This window comes from Pelodiscus sinensis, chromosome 7, assembly GCF_049634645.1.
Source record: "Pelodiscus sinensis isolate JC-2024 chromosome 7, ASM4963464v1, whole genome shotgun sequence".
Lineage (NCBI taxonomy): Eukaryota > Metazoa > Chordata > Testudines > Trionychidae > Pelodiscus > Pelodiscus sinensis.
The window spans coordinates 35,850,294-35,876,458 of NC_134717.1; the positions used below are offsets into that span (position 1 = coordinate 35,850,294).

The 26,165-nt window shown below is 38.8% G+C and overlaps 1 protein-coding gene and 1 long non-coding RNA gene across 5 annotated transcripts in view; one reads left to right on the top strand and one right to left on the bottom strand.

Moving 5' to 3' along the window:
• The window catches only part of FIGN (fidgetin, microtubule severing factor), a 122,249-nt gene extending 102,097 nt beyond the window's left edge, over positions 1-20,152 (bottom strand). For 2 of the 4 annotated variants that reach the window (XM_006137333.3, XM_075933508.1), the window contains exons 1-2: positions 19,425-20,152; positions 18,513-18,682 (exon numbers count right to left, since the gene is read on the bottom strand). In XM_006137333.3, coding sequence (XP_006137395.2) covers positions 18,513-18,537 — 25 coding nt within the window. In that variant the 5' untranslated portion in view covers positions 18,538-18,682; positions 19,425-20,152. Of the gene's footprint in view, positions 1-17,055; positions 17,233-18,512; positions 18,683-19,424 lie in introns of all 4 variants that reach the window. The other 2 variants (XM_075933509.1, XM_006137334.3) reach the window with 2 other exon arrangements.
• Positions 20,038-26,165, top strand: part of LOC142830181 (uncharacterized) — a 40,047-nt gene continuing 33,919 nt past the window's right edge. The window contains exons 1-2 of the long non-coding RNA XR_012905194.1: positions 20,038-20,169; positions 25,231-25,337. This is a non-coding gene — a long non-coding RNA (uncharacterized LOC142830181). The remainder of the gene's footprint in view (positions 20,170-25,230; positions 25,338-26,165) is intronic.

Sequence of the window (26,165 nt, forward strand, 5' to 3'; positions counted from 1 at the left end):
GGACGTAACCTCCGTACATTTATCTAGTTCTCTTTTAAACCTTGTTCTAGTCCTAGCCTTCACAACCTCCTCAGGCAAGGAGTTCCACAGATTGACTATGCGCTGTGTGAAGAAGATCGTCCTTTTATTTGTTTTAAACCTGCTGCCCATTAGTTTCATTTGGTGGCCCCTTGTTCTTATATTATGGGAACAAGTAAATAACTTTTCCTTATTCACTTTCTCCACACCACTCATGATTTTATATACCTCTATCATATCCCCCCTTAGTTTCCTCTTTTCCAAATTGAAAAGTCCCAGTCTCTTTAATCTCTCCTCATATGGAACACATTCTTGTGTTCTAAACTCCTAATCATTTTAGTTGCCCTTCTCTGAACCTTTTCTAATGCCAGTATATCTTTTTTGACATGAGGAGACTACATCTGTACACAGTATTCAAAATGTGGACGTACCATGGATTTATATAAGGACAATAAGGTATTCCCCGTCTTATTCTTTATCCCTTTTTTAGTGATTCCTAACATCCTGTTTGCTTTTTTGATTGCCACTGTACACTGCGTGGATGTTGGACATCTTCAGAGAACTATCCAAGATCTCTTTCCTGATTAATTGTAGCTAAATTAGCCTCCATCATATTATATGTATAGTTGGGGTTACTTTTTCCAATGTGCATTACTTTACATTTATCCACATTAAATGTCATTTGCCATTTTGTTGCCCAGTCACTCACTTTGGTGAGATCTTTTTGAAGTTCTTCACAGTCTTCTTTGGTCTTAACTACCTTGAGCAGTTCAGTGAGGTGGCAAAGTTTGCAGACAACACTATTTACCCCTTTCTCCAGATCATTTATGAATATTGAATAGGAGTGGTCCTAGGATTGACCCTTGGGGAACACCACTAGTTACCCCTCTCCATTCTGAAATATACCATTTATTCCTACCCTTTGTTTCCTGTCTTTTAACCAGTTCTTAGTCCATGAAAGGATCTTCCTTCTTATCTCATGACAGCTTATTTTACACAAGAGCCTTTGGAGAGGGACCTTGTCAAAAACTTTCTGGAAATCTAAGTATCTAATATCTACTGGATCCCCCTTGTCCACATGTTGATTGACCCTTTCAAAGAACTCTAATAGATTAGTAAGACATGATTTCCCTTTACAGAAACCATGTTGACTTTTGCCCAACAAATTATGTTCTTCTATGTGTCTGACAATTTTATTTTTTACTATTGTTTCAACTAATTTGCCAGGTACTGACATTAGACTTACTGGTCTATAATTGCCAGGATCACCTCTAGAGCCCTTTTTAAATATTGGCGTTACATTAGCTATCTTCCACCCATTGTGTACAGAAGCTGATTTAAAGGGTAGGTTACAAACCATAGTTAATGGTTCCGCAATTTCAAATTTGAGTTCTTTCAGAACTCTTGGGTGAATGCCATCTGGTCCCAATGACTTGTCTGTGACCAAGTGTGACCAAGACAATATTAAGTGTGTTCCATCTTTAGAACACAAGAACAGAATGACCTTCTCAATAGATATTGGTTGAAACATAAATCCCACCAATCTACCTTGGAGAAAGTGTAAATAGATCTCTCATATAGCTTAACCATTTGAGGAAAACTGCAACTAAGGTAACAACCTTCAAAGCAAATCAACCAGCACTTCATGGGGAGTAAATGCTCAGATTCTCTGATCATTTACTTTAGCCCTCTGTTACTCTGAAGAATACTGATCAAGTTTAGTTCCTTTCATCTCACACCAAATTGGTTGCTACACGGCTACACTCAATCATGCATATGGTTACTTTAATTTGGCCTACATTGCCACCATGATTCTCTAAGTTAAGCATTATCAGTCCTCCACACATCCGTTGTGAAGTTGATATAGCATGAAGATATCAGGGCAAATCCATACTACCGCTATGCCCAGATTTCTTCAACCACCCAACAACTCATTTGTCATCAGGGCTCCAATCATGGGCTCACTTGCCCAGGCCAGATGTCTCTATAGCACTGATAGAACATGCAGAATGCTTGGCAGCTGCCAGAAACCAACCTCTTATAACTGACTCAACCATGCATGTACCTGGCTTTGATTTACCATGCCCCTCATGAGCCCTTCTGAACCTATTTTGAATGAGCAAGAGTCAATGAGCAGCCAGCCTTCATATCTTAGCTGTGGCCAAAGAGGTCATCTGAAGGCTCTAAACTTCGCTGATGAGGTTGCCACATAACTACAAACAAGATCATCAGTTACACTGAGACTTGACTTTCCCAAGGTTCCCTCTAAGCTGTGAAGTAGCACAGCCCTGCAGCTGCTTAATGAGCCCCGTCCAACCAGGGCTCAGGGCTCCTTGCACAGAGCTACCTGGCTTGGGGAGGGGTACTTCTGCACAGCTTAGATGGAACCTTGTTCTCTACCCCTTTGCTAGGAAAGAGAAGAGACATCAGAGTATTCCCAAAAAGAACCTTTTCAGCTCTGGAACTCACTCAACCCAAATCTGTCATGTTTCAGGGCATACTATAAAAGATATCTATTTTACAGAGCTGCTGAAAAAGGCTGAGGACACTGGTTTTCAGACAGAGTAGGACAAGTATATGTTGTCACGATATCTATCACCTATTGGCGGCTAGGCTACATTTCATTTCTTCTGGGTAATATTCTGTGACTGTAAATGTAACTATTGTCAGAGCACACGATCTTCACCATAAAAAGGTTTCTTATATTTTCTACATCTGTTTAAAACAAATAAATACTTTATTTCCAGCACTCTCCCACCATGTTATTGCTGCTTCATATAGTATCCATAAAAGCCATATGGATTAGATATAGAAAAGGGTTAAAAAGGCAGTCCTACAAATGATAACTTTTTCAAGTTATTGAAGTCTCTATGTCATGCAGCCAATTCCATATCCCCAAGATGCAATTCGGTACTAAAAACCAAGCTGTGTTTCTAAGCAAATGCAGAGGTTAAAGTGGCATACTAGTCAAATCCTAGGGGAAAAAACATCTGATGAATCATGCTGCAGTGCCACTATTATTTCTCCAGTAAGTTAGCTATGTTTTTTCCCATGGATTGTTAAGATGCAAAAAACATGACCTAACACTTTTCAGGATTGGGCTCTATATTAATAAAATGCTCCTGCTTTCTCATGCAGCTAGTGCTAGTCTTCCCACTGTTGACCATCCAGTCACATTATGCAGCAAGGGGAATGAATACTTTGCATATGACTATATCAAACTAGGAATTCGCTAGTGAATCCTTCATGTTGTTAATTGTTGACTCTCAAAGCTATCTGTCTGACAGACCTTGGTTTAGCTTTACCTATGAAGTCTGCATTTGAATTTTTTTTAAATAGTGCTTTTCAAAAAGAGAGAAAGAACTGGTTGACAAAGGATTAAACGTAGGTCTCTCGACTATAGTCGAGGTGACCTACAAAATGAACCAAAGCACTCCCCTAAGCTTTTACTTCCATTCTTAAATTCTCCCTCATGCTTTATTATGCTGTCTAGAACTATGTTGTGCTTCCTTATTGTTGAGATTATCTATCCAGTTTCAAATTTAGAGCTGTAAAGATGTGAGGTATTAATGCAATTAACTAAGCAAAAATTTGTCTATGGTAACACACTTTTATCTGTGTGATAACCTGGAGGACCTAAGTTCAATCATCAACAACTGTCCATCTTTTTCTCCTACACAGAGTGTGCATGCTCAAAATGAATTTCAATATGAATTGTCAAGATAACATCTAGAAGTGTTTGAGCACTAAAGTGCCGCAATTGAAAAAAACAAACAAACTAGTAAGCCTTCAGTAAAGGTTATTAGCTTGGTGGTGACTGTGTGTGGAAGGATCAAAAATAGACTTCTTTTTGAGTGGTGAAAGAGAATAGTTTTACTTCATGATGACAGAGCCAAGAATGTTTAGTCTTTTTTTTTTTTGTGGTTTTGTTTCTTTGCTGACATATCGAGGTTTGAAGGAAAACCTGAAATAGAAATATTGGACCTAAGTCTAGTGTGTCCTACACTAATTTTAACTCCACTTATTTCTATGGGGCCACAACACAACACTAGTGTATTAGAGTGGGGAATCATGGTCCCCGATTAATAATCATTTGAACATTTTATCAATTCTGATTTCTCTTAAATTCTATAAAGAGGAGTGGGGAACTTGTGTCATGCTGGCTGGCTGCCATTCCCCAGAGATAGCTCCCAGCAGGCCACCAAGTCCTTGGTTTACCTGAGCATCTGCTGGCACAGCCACTCGCAGGCTCTAGTGACCGCAGTTTGCTGCTTCTGGCAAATGGGAGCTATGGGAAGTGGCACAGGCCAGCCACCATTTCCCACAGCTCCAATTGGCTGGGAACGCAAACCACAGCCAACTGTAGCTGTGAGTAGCCCATGCCTGAAGATACTCAGGTAAACAAATTCTGACGGCCTGCCACGGGCTAACCCTGATTAACTGTGTCCAGCCCACAGGCCAGAGGTTCACCACCATTGTTCTGTAACATCATTTCTGTGGCACTAGTGACAGATACAAGAAAGAAAACAAGATGGAGTATTCACAGAGCTCAAATGAATAACTTTGAACACAGGAGAGCCCCAGATTAACTCTTTATTACCTAGAGTTTAGTACAAAATAAGTTAAATTTCAAATATCATAGGCTTCATTGGTGGAGAGTATTTACATGGACAATCCCCTTGGGTTAAAAGACATGCGTTAATAATTAAGTCAGTGACATGATTACACCAACTGCTCATTCACCACAGTTGATTAAGGTGGTAACTTCTATAAGGTTAAATAATCAACTAAATAAATAAATAAAATTAGTATGGCAGAATATTTGACTCCAATAGGTATATATTATTTTAAGTTAATGGTGGTTTTTTTTTAGAAACTGACCACTGCACAAGCATTTCTTCTTAGCTTATTGTAATAATATTAAAAAGGCACACAAATCTTATACTTAGAAAGTTAACTTTGTAAATTCATTGTGCAGAGCTGCATTAACTCAGTGAAGCTGCTGGAGCATTAGAATGCCCCCTAGACCAGTGTTTCTTAAACCATGTTCCATGGTACACCAGTGTGCCGCGAGGCAGTTGGAGGTGTGCCTCAGAAAAAAACAGAGTTCAAAATATCTGCCCTTAAAGGGGCAACTTTTTTTTTTTCTTCTCAATAACTTTTTGTTCCTCATAAAAAAAAATTATTGTTTGGTGTTCCTCGACATTAAAAAGTTTAAGAAACACTACTCTAGAGTCTGGCTAGCTAACTTTCTTACATTTTGCAAAATGCAGCAGCAGCTACCTCCATTGAACAATGAGCCCTCTTCTTTAAGACATAATTCTCAGACATCTTAAATATTAATACTGCAAACAAAACCTATACCAGGTTCCTGTCTATTATAAATATGAATAGTTCAGGAAGGCATACATTAAACATCCATAATTTAATCAGATCATAGGTGCTTGGACACAGCAACTAAAACATATCCGCCACAGATGTACCATAAAAAATAGGGATAAATCCTATCTACTTAACAATTCTGAGTTAAGATTCTAATTACATTAAAAACATACCCCACAAAAAGTATTGCTACCCACACATACAGTTATATAGAACCGTAAGTGTAGATTTCCCCCTAGAGTCAAAAATATTTTGAAGGTAACTTTGGTGCCAAATTTTGCCTTAGTATGCACATAGATGGATTTTATGAAATTATTCTGTTCTTACACTAGGGGTAGCGGACCTATTTTGGATCAGGGGCCACAGACCCAGAGAAAAATCAGTAGGGGGCCACACATCTGACCTCCAAGTGAGGAGGGGAAAAAAAAACCCTCACAGATGTGGCCTCCAACTAAGAAGCAGAAAAAGATGATATGCACCTCACTGCCATCAGGCTCCACCCCAGACTAGGGGGACTGGGGCTAGTGGATTTTGTGGCGTCTCCCTAGGCTCTTGGGGTTCAAAAATGAAGGGTTCAGGGTACAGAAGGGAGCAGGTGGGGGCTGTGAGTATGGCAGAAGGCAGGGCGCCCAAGTGGGCTGAAGGTGGCCAGGAGGAAGGGAGAGTGGGGGTGAAGAGCCTGTGTGGGAAGAAGGGAGACTTCAGGAACAGGGAGGTCAGGGTGGGATAGGAGGCTGGGTGGGGCCAGGAGATTGGGGCACCTACTTGGCACACCTCCTGAGGTGAGGGGCATGGGTGGCTCCACACAGCTCTGTGCTTCCTGCAGGAATTGCCCCCCTCCGTTCCCATTGGCTGTTGATTCCCATCCAGAGGCAGCAACACAGGGCAGTGCCTACAGGGAATGCTTCCCTGCTGCAGCACCACTTCCTCCCCCTGCCAGGCAGAGATTGTGACCCAAATCCGGCCCACAAGGCTCTAGGCTTCCTCCCCCACCCTGGCACCTGCTTGCCCCACTGTGAGGAGGTGGAGGGAGTCCCAGGCCTTCTGAGCCAAATGAGGGCAAGCTGCAGGCCAGATCTGGCTTGTAGGCCATAGGTTTCCCAACCCTGATAAAATCCATGGAGATCTTGGTAACTTACCCCACCTGTATCACTTTGGACAGGACTCAGAGCATAGATACTGTTGACAGATGGAATGTTTTGGTTTTTTAAAGGGAACATTATTTTATTCTTATTATCTTACTGTTAACAGCAAATGGAGCCTATTCCCAGCTTCTCATGAAATAAGACTTGTTTGTCTGAAATTCTGCATGTAATCATGCATAACACTGCCTTAAAACCTATAACAGCAAATCATACTACAACATGAAATAAATGTTTCTTGACAGCAGTCATCCTAAGCAAAATGTGCATATACAAGGTTTGATTTCTTCCTGCAATTCTCTGTTAGGGGAAGAATACATTAATGGCTATCTAGTTATCATGTTACAGTCTTTTGCATAAAAAATATTCACAAGACACACTAGTTTGATATTCATTGGTTTAAAAAGTAACTATTACCACATACATGCAAGAGAAAGAAAATAGTTACTTTCACCTCTAAAGTCACAGTTAAATGATAAATTAACATCATTAATGAAAACCTTATAATACTACCATACCTGATTTGCGTGTGGAAATTACCATTATACGACAAAGCATATAATCTGTTCTGATTGGTGGGGGGAGGAAGGTGGGGAGAAAAGAGTTGTTAACTACTACTAAATGAACAGTTTTCCAGTGCAGTTGTCTTCTAATTAAATCTAAACGTGGAGCACGGTCACTGAGATATGCTATAACAATTTGTTTGGACTGTATTTTCCCCCTATGTTTTTCCTTCTCACTTCCCCCCCCCCCCCCATTTCTTTGCTGCTCAGCAGAACACATTATACCTTTTGTCAAGCAAGCAAGAAAAGTGCTTCTTGCAAATTCCAGGAAAAGGCATATGTGAGTGCTCACCCACCTTGACCCTCTTCAGAAATGTAACTTATCAACTTCTTAATTCTTTCTATTGACAGCACCAACTCAAAACTTCAATACTGCATCCCAATCTCAGTTCCAAAATTCCAGTCTTCCTGATGATACTGAAAGGACCGGCTATGTCAAACTATCTATAAGATAGGTAAGTCAATAGAACAGAAAAATATCCAGTGGTTCTGTGTTCCTGTAGTAAGTAGTTGCATAGAAAACTAAAATTAGTAATAAGGTCTTTGCGGTTTTGTTCTCAGCTACTCAAAATAAACTTACCCATCACAAATTCAACCACTTATTGATATTCAGGAAGATTACTACCCAAGGAGGATCTGTTTAGTGGTTGTCAGTTTCTAATCAGTTTATGATAGTAAAGAAAAAAAATTCATCTTAGTTAGGGATGGAAATGATTTATTAGATTATGGCATCTATCCCCTCTGTAGTCTACCTAGTAAAAGATATAAACAGATATTAAATAGATACTAAACTTGATCTTATTCAAAATACATAAATGTCGGTAGAGATGTATATGACACTCCATAAAATGCTCTGGCCTTTAGATGCACAGCATACTCTTCCTGCATTTATTATATTTCAAATATAAAAGACTTTCACAATGGGCAGGGGGAAGCAACAGAATTGCTTTGAATGAAATGCAGAACTCCCTTTTTACAAAGATTGCTCTACATCAGCCAGGCTTAAATAATGACATTACAAATTGAGTCCCAGGGGAATTGGGGGAACATACAAGCAAGCTTTGTCATTCACACCCCAAAGGGTTTTGGGGGTATTTTGTTTTTAATTTAAAAATGTCTGTAAATCTATATATCATGGGTTGAATTATTTGGTTCCTTTTCTTGTGTCACTTGAGCTGATCTGGTGCTTACACCAAAAACAAAGTTCATTTTTAACTCAAGAGAAAAGTGACAACTATTTAAAATATCCATTATCCTTGTAAAGAAAAAAATAGTGCTGCTCACCCTTGTATGCTACTTTTACTTAATCAATCCCTTCAGTACTAGGGGAAAATAAAAAAAAATAAAGACACTCACAAGACTAGGTTTAAAAGAAAAGGAAGGAGGTGGTCATGAGGTCATTTGAAGAGATCCAACCTTTTCAGTATAACAGCACTGCTAATTATTTGATTGTGATTTTAAAATATTTCAATAACACTAGACACTATTATCTGAATATATAACAACCACATAAACAATAAAGGAATCACTCCTTAAAAAGTCTTTAAAATGTGGGCGGGAAAGGATGCGGATGTAAATACATACACACACACCATTGTGTAACTGCTTCTGACGAGCTTGGAAACAGTAAACCTAAAATCTGCAAGAGGGGAGCTCTCTCACAGCTACAAGGTTTCAATACAGAAACCAGTTCAATCTATCCCAACTCACTTCTGATTATTATTAGAAACTCATTATTTTAGGTCATTTATCTTTGTAGTAGTTCTGCACCATTAAGGAGCATAATGCCCATAATTGTGTAAGAAGGGAGAAATAAAACCATGAAAAGTTTCTGTAATTAGAATATCATCTTTTTAATGTTTTGCTAATTAGCAGCAATGTATAGTTTTATAAACCAAAACACAATTTCAGAATTACAGTCAGCTTTAAACACTCACTGTAAGATCATCTAAAAACAAGGGCATTTGAGTTTTTCTCTCTTCTAGCTCGGCTTTTTACATCCCAAAAACTAGGAAACAAAATTCTCCTCTGAGTTCCACTGGAAAAAAAAAACATTTGTAGCACGTCTAGATAGACACATCAAAAGTGTACATGAAGCCAAAAACAATTCAAGTTCTCATGTGGGATGCTCTACTTTAGCCTTCATCCAAGGCCTGGTTTCCAAGAACGTTGAAAACTGCCAATTCCAAATGAAATCAATGGACGTTTAAGGAACTAAGTTCATCTGATAATCAAGCACCTAAAATCAAAAGCCCACATTACACTTCCTGGGTTAACATGATACAACATCCCATGAAACTCGGAGGACTCCATGTATGGGGAGGGAGAGGGAAGAAACAAACTATACCTAATCAAAACTAAGACAGGTGCTCTACAATTAAGACTATTTTAACTAGCATTATATAGCACTATTTTCTGATAATTTTAGGTGCAGATATGTCTTTAAGAAATATATATTCTGCTAATTCAGTTGACACTATTTCCATATACTTACCGGTACGTTTGGTTTTGAAAATTAGCATTGTTCCATATCTGTACATGAAGTTGTGGAATATGAGTGGTATATGTTTACATTCAGTGAGTGGAATATGTTTACATTCACTTATTTATATGTAAACAATAAAGGAATATACATAACACTACTTGAGCTGATATTGATGTAAGCTTATATGGGTTGCACTAAGTTTAGTTACTAAAAATCATCTCTATAAACATGCACAATTTGCATTAGAGAGATTGGATATAGACCATCAAAGGTGTGTCAATTCAATTTGCTATACAATCTCAAATTTCAAAAAGGAAACAATATATTAAAATGTGCCTGTTATATGGCAGCATTATTGACCAGTTTCTTATCGATAGATATATCAAAGGCCAAATCCTGAAAGGTGCTTAGTACTTACAACTGAAGCTAGTGGGATTTGCAAATGCTCAGCATTTTGAAGGTTTTATACTAACACTGATATATGTGTTACTTTTCAGACCATTTTCAGATTAACAACACCGGAATTATGGTACTGACTCAATTAACATTACTGCTGAAGTTGTGAAAATGAAGTTTGAAAATATTGTACATTTTACACTTATGACAAACCACTATATAGCATAGTGTTGTGAAGTGTTAAAAAAGCAGCCTTATTAACAGACAAAAATCAAGTATGACAAGTTATTGTTACATCAACAGTTTCCAAAATATATGTATGCATTTCCTTTTTTAAAATATTCAAGTAATTAAGATTTAACAACTCTCTATATTGAGTCAAACAGTTACTTGGTAACTAAGGCAGAATACCCAAACCGTTTTTAAACTAATTCCAAGTGTGTGAGTGTATATTTTTGTTCAGTGCTGCATTAACATTGATAAATACACCGAATCAGATTTTATTAAATTATTGAAGAGTCATTATCAAATTTATTTTAAACTGCATCATTGGGAAATGGTTTATAGTCTGCTCCTGTATTCAAAGTATTTGTCTGGCAAGTCCAAACTTTAGTGATTTCTGATTGAATTACTCAAATATAGTTCATTCATTTTCTGTAATTTTCTCATGTTTAAAGAAATGTTCATCCGATTTTGCATTTGTGAAGGACACCAGGCATTCATTTAATTTTAAATTTCTGTCTCATTCAATTATGTACATAAGGCAATCACAAATTAAAAATTCTAGTGCAAACTCTACATAATCATGAAAATATAATGTTTATTAACTAATTTCATAGAGAGCACTAGATCTGATCTATGTATTTATTTACCTTACACACACACACACACACACACACACACACACACACACACACACACACACACACACACAAGATCCTAATTGTGCATATTTATAAACAACATTACACCTTTTTAGGTTCTCTTATATGTGAATAATCAATGGAAGTAGAATTTTATTAATTAGCCCAATAAATACATTTATTTTTACAATTTTGTACACAGTATGTGATCCACAAAAGGACCAGAAGGTATTCAAAATAAGATTGTTATTTTCCTTTTCAGAAAGTATCTTGTGTCTATGTACTGGAAAACATACAAGAATAATTACTTCTCTGTGCTCTTTTGATATGTCTCTTCATGGTGGAGCCATCCATGTGTGATGGGAAGATATCTCTTTTGAAAATAAATGGTGCACTGTCAAGGTGTGTTTGGAAACATCCTTGCTGGACCTTCCAGTGTCTCTCAGTTTTGACTTGAAAAGCATACAGTACTTTATTTTTACATCTGTTTCAAGTATCACAAATGTGATATCTTAGCTCCGTCAATACTTACAAGTCTTGCTCTCCCAGCCTAAGCTGAACTACTTAGGTTGGTGAGGAGAGGATGGGGAAATTGAGAATGGGTGGTGACAGTAGCCTAACATACTAAAGTTCACACTTTTAATATGAGAGACTGAAGGGTTAATGTTAGTAAAGGTACTTTTCCTCCATAAGCAAAGCTGTCACATACTTTTATAGAGAAGTACCTATCAGTTCACAACAGTCAAAATGTCAGTAGAGATACCACAGTAAGAGACTGATTATATTTGTATATACCCTCCTTTTCTTTCCTCATACTGTCTCTTGTCACCCAGCAATATAAAACAATTGTTGGAGCTACCCACTTCCGATCTATAAGCCGGACACTTTAGCATAAGCAGTACTGTGCACAAATTATCAATGTAGAAATAAACAGTTCTCTTAACTTGATAAATTAAGAATTAAAATAAATTGCATAAACCCTTCTGTTGTTCATTAATGGTACCTGTTTGCTGGCATTCTGAGATACCGTCGACAAGTTGAGAAGATAAACTTGCTGAGAAGGGAAATGATGAAGTCATTTACAATATCTTAAGGAGGGGAAGACAGACAACAATTCATCTGACGCTTGAAAAATATAACCAGGAAGAAACAACTTGTGATGGTTTGCAAATATTGCTAGGAATATTTATGCAATCTATTTCCCAACTCTCCCCCCCATGAATATATATATTTTTTCAACTTCCATTAGAATTAGTTGGAGTTACAAATGTGTATCAAATTTATCCCTAAGTATATAATCATGTAGATGATAGTATTAAAACCTCTTTATTTTAATACTATCTCCACTAGAACATAAACCATGAAGATAAAACGGAGTCCTATAAGAAAATAACAATCTGAGATTACCAAATTCCACTAAGCGCATGTTCTCACTACTAAAGTATGAAAGCAAACAATGCATACATTACTGAAACCCATTTTTCACCACCAAACTACGATCAGGTTGCATGTGCACATTTTCAAAAATATTGCACAAGTCTACTGGATGCAGAGGAAGTATATGCTAACATTTATTGTAAGGTATGTACATACAGTGAGCTGTGGAACATGCATATGAAACCTAAATAAACCACTTGTTTTAAAAAATAGACCATATGAGGATAGATTATATGTTCAAAATATGAAAAGTTGCAAACAGTTCTACTATTTTTGTAAGTGTGGCAAATGAACCTCCATGTCTAGAAATGTATTGTTATACTGAAATTATCTGGTTAATATCTTTTACAGTAAAAAATTGGTGTTGTAATAAATTAGATTCCAACAGTGCTGTATTTCCTGTACTGTCTTAAAGCACATAAAAATTGTATTCACAGAATTTAATAATATCAGATATTGCTACTTAATAATGTATTAATATGGGCTTTTTGATTATGTACTTAAAGCATACTATTTTTTAAAAGATGATCCAAATATAATTGGTATGACACTAATTTCAATATATATTATTCTTAAGTATAGCTAAGTCAGAGATGAGATTTTTACCATATGTAAAAGCATTTTAAATTGAAATACCAGTAAATGCACGAATGAAACTTAACACTGTTTTTGCCTTCTTATTATACAAACTTTAAATAGGCATAGTAAGAAATGTTACTGATCTGATTAAAAATTGTTTAGTGTTGCTCAAGTAGACTGACAGGTATAGTTACTAGTACTTTATGAACAAATGTGTATATTGTCATTTTCATATTATCTCTGCCAAATATATCACAAAATGACAATTCTGTACAAGAAACAGAAAAATCCAAAGTCTCATCACTGTGAATCAATGGTTCTTTCTTCAGGTTACAGAGCATTACTTTCTAATACTTCTCATATCCTAAAACTGGAGTTTCAAATCTAATTTCCCTTCCAATTTCTGGACTCTGTGATGTCTCAGATCAGGCAACTATAGTCCCTTTCTGTATTATCATCAATGGTAAAAAAACTGGTCTTACTAACATCAACAGGTATTTCCAGATCACAAAGTTAAGACACCTTACAAATCAGTAGGTTACTGTAAATATCAATCTCCCTCTAGGAAACATGGGACGTACGCACTTGCATAATGTACAGCTCATGCAAGGTGCTGAGCACCTATTTTAAGAACCTGTGAGACCTAATATCCTCAGTTGATATTTAAGGCATCTTGAAGGATCAGACTTTGTATTTGAGGAACTTAGGAATGCAACATATTACAGCTGGATTTTTTTCTGTGTTAGCCACTATCCTAAGTAGTCCAGATGAAAGTGAGGAAGAGGTTTGTAATGTTTTGGGATTTAGAGGAAGAGAATGTACCAGAATGAATGCTTGCAAGAATTCTGCTGCAACAGATATTTTGGTGCTTATATTTCTCACTCACACAATCTCAAAATAGGGTAAAAGGTCAGATGCCATGTAGAAATGGAATCAAACACTCTGGTAATGATTTTCAACTTGAAAGACATTCCTTCACCTAGATCTATTTATTGGGACTTTTTATTTTTTACTAAGAGAAAATTCCAGGCTTATTCCCATCCTAAATTCCCTGAAGGGATCTTTCCCATAAGGAAGATAATGTTTCACTTAAAGGATACCATCTCTAGCTGCAAGAGTTTAATACTCCGAAACAATATCATGTATGTGCAATCCTAAATTTACAGCTATTAAAATTACCTTTATAGCTGTGCTGTTCCTTTTGGGATGCTTATCTAAAATTTCATATATTTGAATATAATGTATTACAAAAAAAGAGCTGTCGATCTGTAAACATTGAAAATTTCATTTAAAAACAGTTAAAAATACCCTCAGATCCTTTGATGCTGATCTGTACAAACCAAGTATCTGGCTCGATAGCCACAATTTCTGTTCAAAGTTGATCTAATTGTCAGTCATTTTTTTCCAATAATAAAAGGGGTTTTGAGTTAATGCTACAAGAACCTGAAATAAATTATCTTTTACTTTATCAGTGACTAACTGCTGATTAATCAAGTATTCCTGATCAACTATATACACCTCAATATCGCACAAATATGTGCAGAACAATTTTCTCCAATCACAAAAATAAATACAAAATCAATAAAATTCCAGTAATTAAACCCCATAGTAATAAATATGGCACTATATGAAAATATTATGTAAAGTTTGTTCCCTTAAGGTATATACTGACTGAGGGCAAAGTGCCAAATATATTTCTATTATTATATTTGAGAATGCTAGATTAGACCAGCATGTTAAAAATAACATACAAGTGTTTCATACGCTCAGCTCTCATGCTGATTTTGTACCACCAAAACCACTCCTAACAAGCAGATTAGCTGATTAATTAATTATTAAGACTACAGAAGATCAGTCATTACGTCTGGCACTTCTTGTATGCATAGATGTATTTAACTTATTGACAGCAAGCATTCAGAATGATTTTCATCTAGAGACTCCCTTTTAAAAGCACACATAGGGCATGTAGTCAAAAGTAAATCTTCTGAACTATTTTCATGCATCATAAAATAGTCTAAGTTGGAAAGTGAGAAAAACTTGAATATCAAAAATCTACCTGAATGAAAAACCTCAGTAATTGTACTGTTAATAATTAAAAGATGAACAATAACACCAGGAGAGATTTGCAGCTGTAATTGCTAACGAAACTCACAAAGAACTCATTGTTATTACAGTACAAATCTTAAAATGTTGTGGGGGTACAAATAAATAATCTATACAGAAACAGTTTCTTCATTAATTTTTATACTGTATTCATAACATGAGTAGTTGCAGAAGAGTTTGTGAAGTTCCATTTTTTACTGATTGGTATTAAAAAAAATTGCTACCACATACAATTTAAAAAAAAAAAAAAAATCCACTTTTGACTCCGCTCAAAAATAGAAAAGTTTAAAAAAAAAAATCACAATTATTTAAGACTGTCTTTTTCTACAGACAATTTTGTGATTAAAATAGTAGTAAAAAAAAAGTCTTCCTATGTTACTATAATCAGGACAGCAGATATCCCTGTATTTTCACAGATGTTCTTATGGATAATATAAACAACTGGATCCTGTACTGTTATGTATCTTGGGTGGGGGGAAGAACACCAGGTTTGTGTAGGAGTCACATCCTGTTACAAACATCAAACAACAATAAGGCTTTATTACCATGCTATTATTCCTTCATATCAAACATGATTAATTAGCAAGTATAACACTCACCAAAACTCCCACCACGCTTGTGTTTGCTGCCTATTTGAAGATGGTGCTATATGGAATATCAAGCAGCCATAAGCAGCATTAGTCTCACTTATTGGGAGTGGGGGGGTGGAGGGGAGAAGAGAAGGGAAAGAGAAAAGGTCAAAGTGCCCTACTTTAAGGAAGGCTTCACTACTACTTTACCCCCAAAATAAGGATATCTTTAAAATATGTAGGGACAAACTTCCTTGATAATCTGTATAACTTCATACACAGTGATGTAACAAAAGTTGGAAAAAGTTAGTTGATGTACAAGTCATTCAGTCACTGAAAATAAACTGGATAGGTACTTTGTATATACAGTTGCTGCAGTTTCAAATAAAAATATACTGTTTCAGTGAGAATGAAAAATGTGGCTCAGATGTCAAAAAGATGTCATAGAAGGAAGATGAAAACAGGAAGATAAACTGAAGAGGACTCCTAATATGTTGCTAGCTTTCCCATACAAATGCAATTTTACTTGCCATAAACATTTTGGTGGTAGGAGAAACTTTACATTATAGGAGATGTGAGAAGGATGACAAATTTGGCATGAGTAAGACAAGACTGAACTGAGTACAGAAAATTAGGATTTGCTTTTTCTGTCTAAACTCTATAAGCTGTACCACAATAGCATCAAGGAAAAAGTCTTCCAGTTTGAAAGCAACAGATGCACTACTGAGCAAGAAAGCATGCCTAATAAAATGTACAAATGGACACAAAGATTTTTATAAGTCTGAACATAAATACCACACATTCAAAGTTATTATTATTGAAAAAAGAAGAATATCTGATACCACCTTATTTTCTTCAGTTCTGTACCACAGTACAGTAGGAAGAAAATCTTGGGTTTTGTCATACCCAGAAAGAAGTGATTTTTAAATGCATATTGGTCTTATGTCTCCTTAGCTTTTTTATACATTTAGGATAAAAAACATCAAAGCAGTTTCCATCTCCGATCTAACTTTTAGAGGATCAATGTGACAAGTCGCTGCTTGATAGATGTTTCTCATGATAAACGACTTGTTCAAAAGAGACATTGTAGTTTTCATTTCCTGACCACAAAACACTTTTAATTTGCAACAGCAGAGCTGCTGGAGTGTGACTAGTTCCCACTTTCCAGGCTTTCAGGATTGTGGCTATGTCAGACCACATAATTGGACAAAACAAAAAGTAGAAAGGAGGTGCATTTTCTGGCAACAATAATTGTATCAAAAAACTTTTCTTCAGACATGTAACTGATAATATTTCATGTACAAGTGGGCTTTTAAAACAACTATCAAAAAACAAACAAACTAGATCCGATTTTCTTGGAAACGAAGCACATTTAAAAATATTTATCTAAATGCCTTAGACTATACATAACTATCTACCACTGCAATGTTTATTGCTTATTTTTATATTGATATTATATTATCAATTATTATTATTATTATTATTATTATTATTCAGGAATCAGAGTGAAACATCCACCTGTCCACACCATCCAATTTCAGGTCTCAGCATACTGTCCGATTCCCGATTTAAAATTTATAAATGTAATATCCTCCTCATCACAAGCAGCAGTCCAATCTGCTCTGAATATATATTACAGCTTTAACATCACAGAGGGAAATCTCCCATCTGGCAATCACATTCGCTCCAACAGCTCTAGGAGAGGGAAAAAAAAAAAAAAAAAAAAAGAGAGAGAGAGCTGTGCTTCCCTCTCGCGCTCTCAAAACATTTCTCAGGGCAAATTATGTGCATCTGAAACAAACAGTTGCCTTATTGATCGCTTTAAAGTCAACAAGTTCCAAATGCAAAATTCAATTAGATAATTCCCATTGTATAGCAGTCCAGGATATAAATACATATTATATACACACATACAGTAACCTACAGCGCCAAACTAAACATTGTGCAACTGCTCTCAATCCTTTTCTTGCATTAAAATGCGTTATTACTAGAAATCATCAACCACACGCACCAGATTCCCTCCATCCCGTGCTCCCTCTATCCTTATTTGTAACAATCTCATGCTATTAAAAGTCAGCATCTCTCTCCCTCCCTCCCTCCCCCCCTTTGCTTATACAAAACAGATTAATAGCTGTTTCTGTTACTAGTTCTCTAGTCTTAATTGCATCTCTGGAAGTGTGCACGCTGCACAGAAATAAGGTCTATTGAAATCCCTCATGCTCCATTTTACCCTACTTTTTCGGGGGGGGGGCGGGAATAGGCGGGTAGGTTTGCTGGGGAGTTGGGGGGGTTCAAAAATTAAATCAATTTGAGCACCTGATTATTATTTCATTTTGTGACACGTTAACAATAAAGCAGTGACAGCCAGACACATGTATACTAGCATAAAATATCCTACTCGTCAACAACAACAAACAATCGATCACAACTGTATTTTTGTTTTGTTTACATTCAAAACATTTCCTCCCCCATCATCAGCTAAAACCTGCGGGAACTGGTTACGCCAAAAGTGGGGAGAGATCAGCCTGAGTTCAGAGAAACAGTAATATCATTAGTTTGAAACAGAAAATACCATATTTTAGCCGGGTTTATGTATGTGCATTTCGAGGGACATATAGATGTGTGTATTTATTCGTTACTAAGCGTTTTTCCCTCTCCAAGCTCTATATTTTACTAATTTACATACTATTTTGAGTTCAGTGGTGTATATAGTGCAGTGGTAGTACCATGCAACTTTAGGTTTACAACTGAGATCAATGCAATGGACAAAACTAATTCTAAAAATCAAAGAAGAAATGATAAACAAATGATAGCAAGAGAAAAAAATGCTTATTTACACAGTTGAAGATTTACCATTAAACATTAGGTTTATTGCTAGTCATAGTCACATGCAAATTTCTCAGTGCTTTATCATGCTATTTAAATTTGTCTTTGCTATTTAGATGCAAAGGAAGTAGATCCCAAAACGGACATACCATAAACACTGGTGCTACTGATCATTTCTTGCTGGCAGCACAAAAAGCTGAATTGGATTTTTCACAAGCAGGAATTCCAAAGGTTGCTTTTCATTAAAGCCACTTTTCCTCTCAGCTATCAAATGTCACTGCCTTGAAACGTGGGCCCTTTCGTCAGGTATTCATTTAACCTACATGCATATAATTAAGTGGGAAAGCAACATCAACAAAAAGGGGATCTCAGATCACAAGAGAAGAAAGAAAGGAAAAAAAGCACATGACCAGGAATGCAAGTCCATGTCAATTTCACTCACTCCCATTGAAACTAACAAGAGCTCCAGGGAGGATAGTAATAGGATCAGTGGATTGTATATACCATTAAATTATACATCTTTCTCTCCATTCCAAGCCAACAATACGCCCACCACGCTGTACCCCCTCTAAGATGATGTGCTTACATTTTACTGCAACCGTTCCTCTGACATAGTCAAGCCCCCCAGCTAAGATACTGCGATTTAACCCCAACTTTTGTTCTACAAGATTCTTATTTGCACTTATTTACTTAGAAGTTAGTTCCCTGAAATAGCATACTTCCACATTACCAACACTTTATTATGTTTAATTCAACTTAAAAATAAATCAATTAGAGGAAGGCGGTGGGGAGGGATCTTGTAATCGGGAACTCTTAATCTCCCTACTATTGTTGGCAATGATCAAGGAGGAAAAAAACATGCACTGCAATTGTATATCTGTACTTTCCAGACTACAAATAGGAAAGCAGACTGGAAATATTTACTATATTAAAACGATTGCAAATTAGATAAAAGATTTAAGGCACAAGCAGGCGATTTAAAAATCTATGGCTGTCTTGGATAGCTTTAAGACTAAATATTTTTAAATGCTCGTTGGAAAAAATGCAAAGGCTTCTCTTACCTGCAGGTTTGGTAGGAGAACCCGATAGGTTAGAGTAGCATCGATCCGTTGTGTTTGCTGATGAATGGGGGCTTGGGTTAAGTGAAGGTGCCTATGATTTGAAATCATTCCAAGTTTTTGAAGGGAAGACTGACTGCAGCCTCTGCCATGTTGGAATTTCAAACCCAAAACAGCTGCTTTGCAAGGAGCCAGCATGCCAGCAGCTGGACGCCTGCGCAGAGCGCCGCCGAGCCAAATTCAAATCACTTTCACACGAAGAGCCAAAGATCAGTTTTCAAAGGGGCGAGGGGGAGACACGCAGGAGATTCATGTGCAGGGAGAGCTCAATGGCTGCGCTGCACAGGGCCGTGGCTGCACAGGTCATGTTACATGGTAGGGGCTGCGGCTGCTCGCAGGGGAACACGCCGGGAGGTCATGGCAAAGCAGCCCGGGCGCGCTCACGCTCTGCCCTCCGTGGCAGCGGGGGAACCGCGAACGAAATGACCGGGGATCCCCACGTCCTGCCCGGCCCCTGCCTCCCGCCGCAGCGGCGTTCCGGGAGCAGGCAGCCCTGTCTCCGTGTCCCACCCCCCTCCCCCCGCGGCGGCGGCAGCAGCAGCAGCAGCGTCTCCCGAGCTCCCCTCCCCCTCCGCCGAGCAGCAGCAGTGTCTCCCGGCCCGCGTGCGGCCGCAGCCGTGTCCCCGGCTCAGTACCCTCTGGTCGATATAGTTCGCGGGCCTGGCAAGCTGAGGACTGACACCAGCGGGTAAGCAGGGGAAGGGCCAGTGGGCAAAGGAACTGGGGGGCATGGCAGGGCCCGGCCTGGGCTTGGGGGAGAGAATGAAACCTCAGGGAAGAAACGCCCTGGGGCTTCCTCCCTACTCTGTGGTGTGACCCAGCTAGGGCTTGGTAACACATGCTCCTGCCTGGCCGCCCACATTTCTCAGCATTTCTTCCTCCCCTCTGCCCAGCCACGTGCCCTTCTCTCAGCCCTCAACCCAAGACTCTCTGCCAGAGCCATCTCGGGAAGGATAAGCACAGGGTGGGAAGACAAAGCACCTTCAGTGCTAAACCTAGCTCTGCCTAAGGCCACTTTTGGCTCATTTTCCTCCTCCCTTGAATGGGGTTGGTGAGAGCTATCCAGAGAAGGGGGGTGAGGATCAGTCGCTGTTTGAAGCTGTAAAGTGCTTTGAAGGCCCTGGGAATACTAATTCTCCTCTCTCCAGTCAAATTCATGCCTGTATCCAGACTGCACTCAGTAAAGGGATGAACAGAGATGCTCAAGGCTTTTTGGCCGTCTTCACATTACTCTCTGTAAAGTTAGAACAGCCTCAGGGCTTGCCTCTTTTTAAAATGCTACAGCAGTCCAGCATTCATACCACTGAGAGGGGTTCTCCTATCAGAGTAGGTAAGTCACTTCCCAAGAGGCTGGAGCCAGGTCAACAAAATAATTCTTCCATCAATTTAGGACTGTACACACACCAGTTTAAGTCAGTTTAGCAACATTCCTCTCGAGTTGGATAGTTCATACCTGTGAACTAATTTTTTAATGGAGTGGGCTGTTAACCGACAGACCTCATCTTCTATGATGCCATTGGTGAGCAACTAAGCCAATCTTTGATCAGCAAATCCGATTACAGTTGTCACATGAAAATCCGCTATTCGCAAGAATTGTGTACTCTTCGGATCCTGTGCTTTTCTTGTAATGTCTGCATACGTTGACTCTTGAAGCATTTGAGACCCTGTACAATAGAACTAATGTTCTAGCGTAGATGAGGCCTCAGGAGTTGCCTGAACTTGAGCCCACCTATCAATACCTTCTATGAGACATTCAGACATTCTGATAATGAGAAATAAGAGGCATAGAGACAGTCCAGTTATGCCTTCTTTCTCTAGCACATCGCCAACAGCTTCTGTGAAATGGCACAGAACCAGCTACAGCAACTCCATGCCTGCTGGAAGGAATCTGCCAGCGGGTTTTAGGATGACGTTCCAACCTCTTTAGGCTGGCAGACCAGGCATTAAGTGGCCAAACAACACAAATCGGGTCTCACACCATTCTCTATATCTGCCACACTCCTAACATGAGGTCAGTCATGCATGCTCTCTCTCTCACTTACACACACATATATTCAATTCTATTTCTATCCATCTCTCACATACAACAGTCTCTTCTCATATACCTGGGCCATGCATGTCTATTTTTTTCTTCTACCTGCACAGACCATTTCCCCCCCTCTTTCTCTCGTGCACACACACAATTCCCACCTCGACTCACACTCTCCGTAACTGGAAAGATTCCATAAGGATGATTTTCATTCCAGCTCCCAGGGCTGGGGAACTTAGGAACACAAGAAAGTGTTTATCATCTTCTATGCCAATGGGGAGTCTGCCCCCTGTTCTGAAGGAGGAAGGGCACATTGTTGTCTCTGGTTAGTTACACTCCCTATCTCTTCTAGAGATGCTGTCAGTGAATCATCATCACCTCTTTCAGATCTGGGGGAGATCATTCAGATATTAAAATCAAGAAGACGAAATGGACTATATGTCCTGGGAGTGGGTGATGATTGGGGGAAGTTTTTGCTGGGGGATGAGAGAAATGCATCCAGTTGGAGCATTGGCATCTTAGGCTGTGTCTACACTGGCGCATTCTCACGCAAAAACTCTTTTGCGGAAGAGTTCTTCTGCAAAAACTCTTCCAGAAGAGAGCATCTACACTGGCATGTGCTTTTGCGCAAGAGCATTCATGCCAGTGTAGACGCTCTCTTGCACAAGAAACCATAGGGCTTTCTTGCACAAGAAATTCATGTTGCCTGTCTACACTGGCCTCTTGCGCAAGAACAGTTGCGCAGAATTCTTGAGTGGGAGTGTCAGAGTTCTGGCACAAGAAGCCCTAATTTCTTACATTAGAACGTCAGTTTCCTTGCGCAAGAACATGCTGCCAGTGTAGACAGGCAGCAAGTTTTTGCGCAAGAGCATCTGCTTTTGTGCAAGATCACGCCAGTGTAGACACAGCCTTAGAGAAAGCTTGCTGTTCCTCTTTGTGCCTTTCCTGCAGCAGAACAGCATTCCTGGGAGCAACAATGAAGCAGATGCAGAAAAACAGGGGAAACCAACATGACATTTCTGATTTTCTTGGGAACCTGCATTTTCTACTTCCTAATGAGTAAATGGAGATTCCCTTAGGTGGAGAGATGAAGATAACTCTTTACATGACCAATCTGATGGAAGAAGGCATTTGAAATGCTCTTGCATTCAGCTAGCTCTTGGTCAATTTTGCCACTTGGGATCTTCAGGGTGAGGGCTGGTGGCTTAGAAAAACATGGACAAAGCAACATGGGCCAGATCCTTGGTCCATCGGACAGTTATGTCATGCCACCTTGGGGATCTGAAGCAGGCATAAAGGCAGTGTAATCCTTACAAGAGAATTCCCTTAGTTAAAGGATTAGCTCTGGACTGCAAAGAGTGGTTATAGCTATCACGTGGTATGAACCCAGCCTCAAATCCTGGTTGCAACCTTTGCTATAGGGGCCTGCTTGGAGCCTGACTGGAAAAAGACAGTGTGTGTAGAGCATAGCCCCATGTGCACATAATTCAGAGCCCACGCAGAACTCAAAGACCAGGGGCAGTAGAACTGACATGGCTTTTAGCCATCTTTACAACCTCCAAATCCTGGAGGGGATGGAGAACCTTCTGGAAGAACTCTGACAGCACTGGGGTGGCAAGCTACAGCACCTTCCTGGGGCTACCTCTGGGCATCTGTATAGAAATTCCACAGATATATGTGAGGTGGCCTCCCCTCCCCTTCCCCCCCCCCCCCCCCCATGCTTCCAATAGCTGATTCTGCACAAGGAGAATCCTTTCACTGCAGGAACCTGAGTTTTTTTAGCCTAGGTGTTTCTCCCTTTACATCTCTCTGGCCCTTCTACATAGAGTTACGGTGGGGATGAGTAACTGTCAGTCAAAGAAGTATGTACTGTGGATGCACCAACTGAGGACATATTTGTTAAACAAGTCATTTAATGATATTTTGATATGAAGGTACGTTGGGAAAAGCCTCCACAGTTTAATGGAACCTCTGTTTAGACTGTGCCTATTAACATTGCCTTTAGCAGCTCAGTTCATTGTGTTTTTTTCTTTACAAGGACCAGGGAAATTAAGTGCAAACACTAGCATTAATATAAGATTAAAGGTGAATTTAAAGCAAAATTCCAAAAGTTAACATTTCTAGTGAAACATTAACCTGGGTCTATTGCACATACTGTTTGTAGTATTTTCTACTCTGGGTTTCCTTGTTTAATGTATCACTGTTTATATTATTTCTCTATCAAATACACAAGATGATCAACAGGATTGCCAACCCCAAGCATCAAAATTTATGAGTCAGGGCCCTTCAAGGCTCTTTACATCAGGAGATTTAATATATATGTTTCCTTTTGAGACTTTAGGGTTCACCTTTTCTGGCTTTTCTCCACAACCATGAGGGCTAGAAATGTACTTTAAAAATTAAAGTTGAGAATTGTGCATATTGGACTTCAGGAGTTGGAGCTTTAAGAAAAATACCAAGATTCATTTGACAACACTATTGGAAGTACCATAACTTTTGGAATTGTCTAACCAAAAATTAACCCTAGTATTTAAACTTCATATGTGTACAGTATACTTTTCTTTTTTTATGACAGCTCATTACATTAAAGTAATCTGCATCCAGTCAGTAGTCATGTACATTCATATGGTGTGAAATTCATCTCTCTGCACAAAGTCAACATAATTCCTGTGCACTACGTAATTCCCATTGAATTCCTACTTGAGGTCTGAATTGAGGCTTGAACATAGACCTCACCCTGGTCCTCTGTACTGGAGTGAATTTTGTTTGACTTTAGTTTGAAAATACCACTAACCAAGCCTGATCATTTTGAAAAGGAACTTCTCACACAGAGAGCCTGATAATCTCTTCTTGAGCCTATTTCTTGAGGTAGGTGAAATGTTCACAATGAAACTCAAAACCATACCCGGTTTCAGGTTTTGGTATTAACACTAAAGTCAGACCAGGCTTCATGAAAAGATCACAGACCTTTTCAGCAAATCTGGGTCAATCACACTGAAACAATTCAAAATATGAAGAACAAACAATAATACATAATCGTGCTGTCTTTCCATCTATGATATTTTAAAGGTACCGGCACAGTAGTAGCTAGGCATCACATCTGCTCCATAGCATACCCTGTAGAGCAATAAGGAAAACTAGTGTTTTGAAACAATCTTTAGTTCACTGTATTTCCATACATGGATTGATAGATAAATGGAAGCATGTTCTGTAGCATGGCAGACAAAGCCATCAGTCTTTTAAAGAAGGTGTGTCTCAGTTCTTGGTCAACTATACTTCTGATCTGTTTCTTGATCTTTCAGAGAGTAACCCTTTAGGGTATAGGGCTTCCCACTTTTCCCCTCTTTCCTGGTGGAGTCCCATGGTTCTCCCACTCTAAAATCAGGCACAGGGCTACAGCACCCTGTTTACCATCTGTTTATTGTTCAACAGTCTTCCCTTCAGAATCTATGATCAGTGGTGAATACAATGACCCCAAACAGCCTTTTGAAAAACAAAGTGGTGTTTAATCTCAGTTGTGGAAACAAAGCATTACAAAAGAAAAGGGGCTGTAACACAATAAAAGCCCAACATGAATAGCTATCTTACCTATAGGTGTATGGGTAGTCCATACACTCTGGCCTCATTGGACTGAGATTCAGTCCAATCCCAAGTGCTCTGGTCCTTCCATCTTCAGAGACTATTCACCCAAAAGTTCTTTGTTTATTTTTTCCCACTTAGGATCCCCTGTGAACACAAACCTGGGATCCCTCCTCTGTGTCAAATCAGACTATTGAACACATGTGCATAAGCAAAACTTCTAAAGCAAACGACACCTGAACTATTCTGTAAGTATCAGGAAATGGGGCAATCTGAAGCTATGGTTCCCTTTTCTCCACACATGCCTCTAACCCTGGTTCGAATTAAACCTTGGTAATCCAATAGCAAACAGCAACACAGTAACAATCAAACAAGCAGATGGACATATAATATTCATGAAATACCACAGGCAGTTCCCATGTCCTTCACAATAGGTCTCGGAGATTGAATTCACTCCCGTGCAGAGGACCAAAACAAAGCCAATGCACAGCTTACATCCCAGCTGAAACTTCAAAATAGAGCTGAAGTGGAATGTAAGTGGTTTGCAGGTCTTGTGCTGGGTCCTCTAGATGGGAGCAAATTTTATTCAGAATGGTTAGGACTTTTTAATTGGCTTGAAGGTAATTTACAAACTACATGTGAACTGGGCTTACAGAAGATAATAGTAAACTCTCAGGGTGTCTCTAAACTACATCCCTCTGTCGGCGGAGGAATGTAAGTTAGACACATCGAAAGTGTAAATAAAGATGGGATTTAAATATCCCGTGAGTCATTTGCATAAGGGCGGCCGCCACTTTTTTCGAAACGGGGCTTTTCGAAAAAAACTGCAGTTTAGATGGGGCATTTTTGACAGAAATGCCCCATTTTGAAAGATCCTGTACTCAAAAAAGCCCTGCTTCAGAAAAAAGCGGCGGCTGCCATTATGCAAATGAAGCGCGGGATATTTAAATCCCGGCTTTATTTGCACTTTCGATGTGTCTAATTTACATCCCTCTGCCAACAGAGGGCTGTAGTTTACACACACCCTGAGATACTCCAGTGGAGACAGGATTCCACCATTGAGAGCCTGCAGGCTT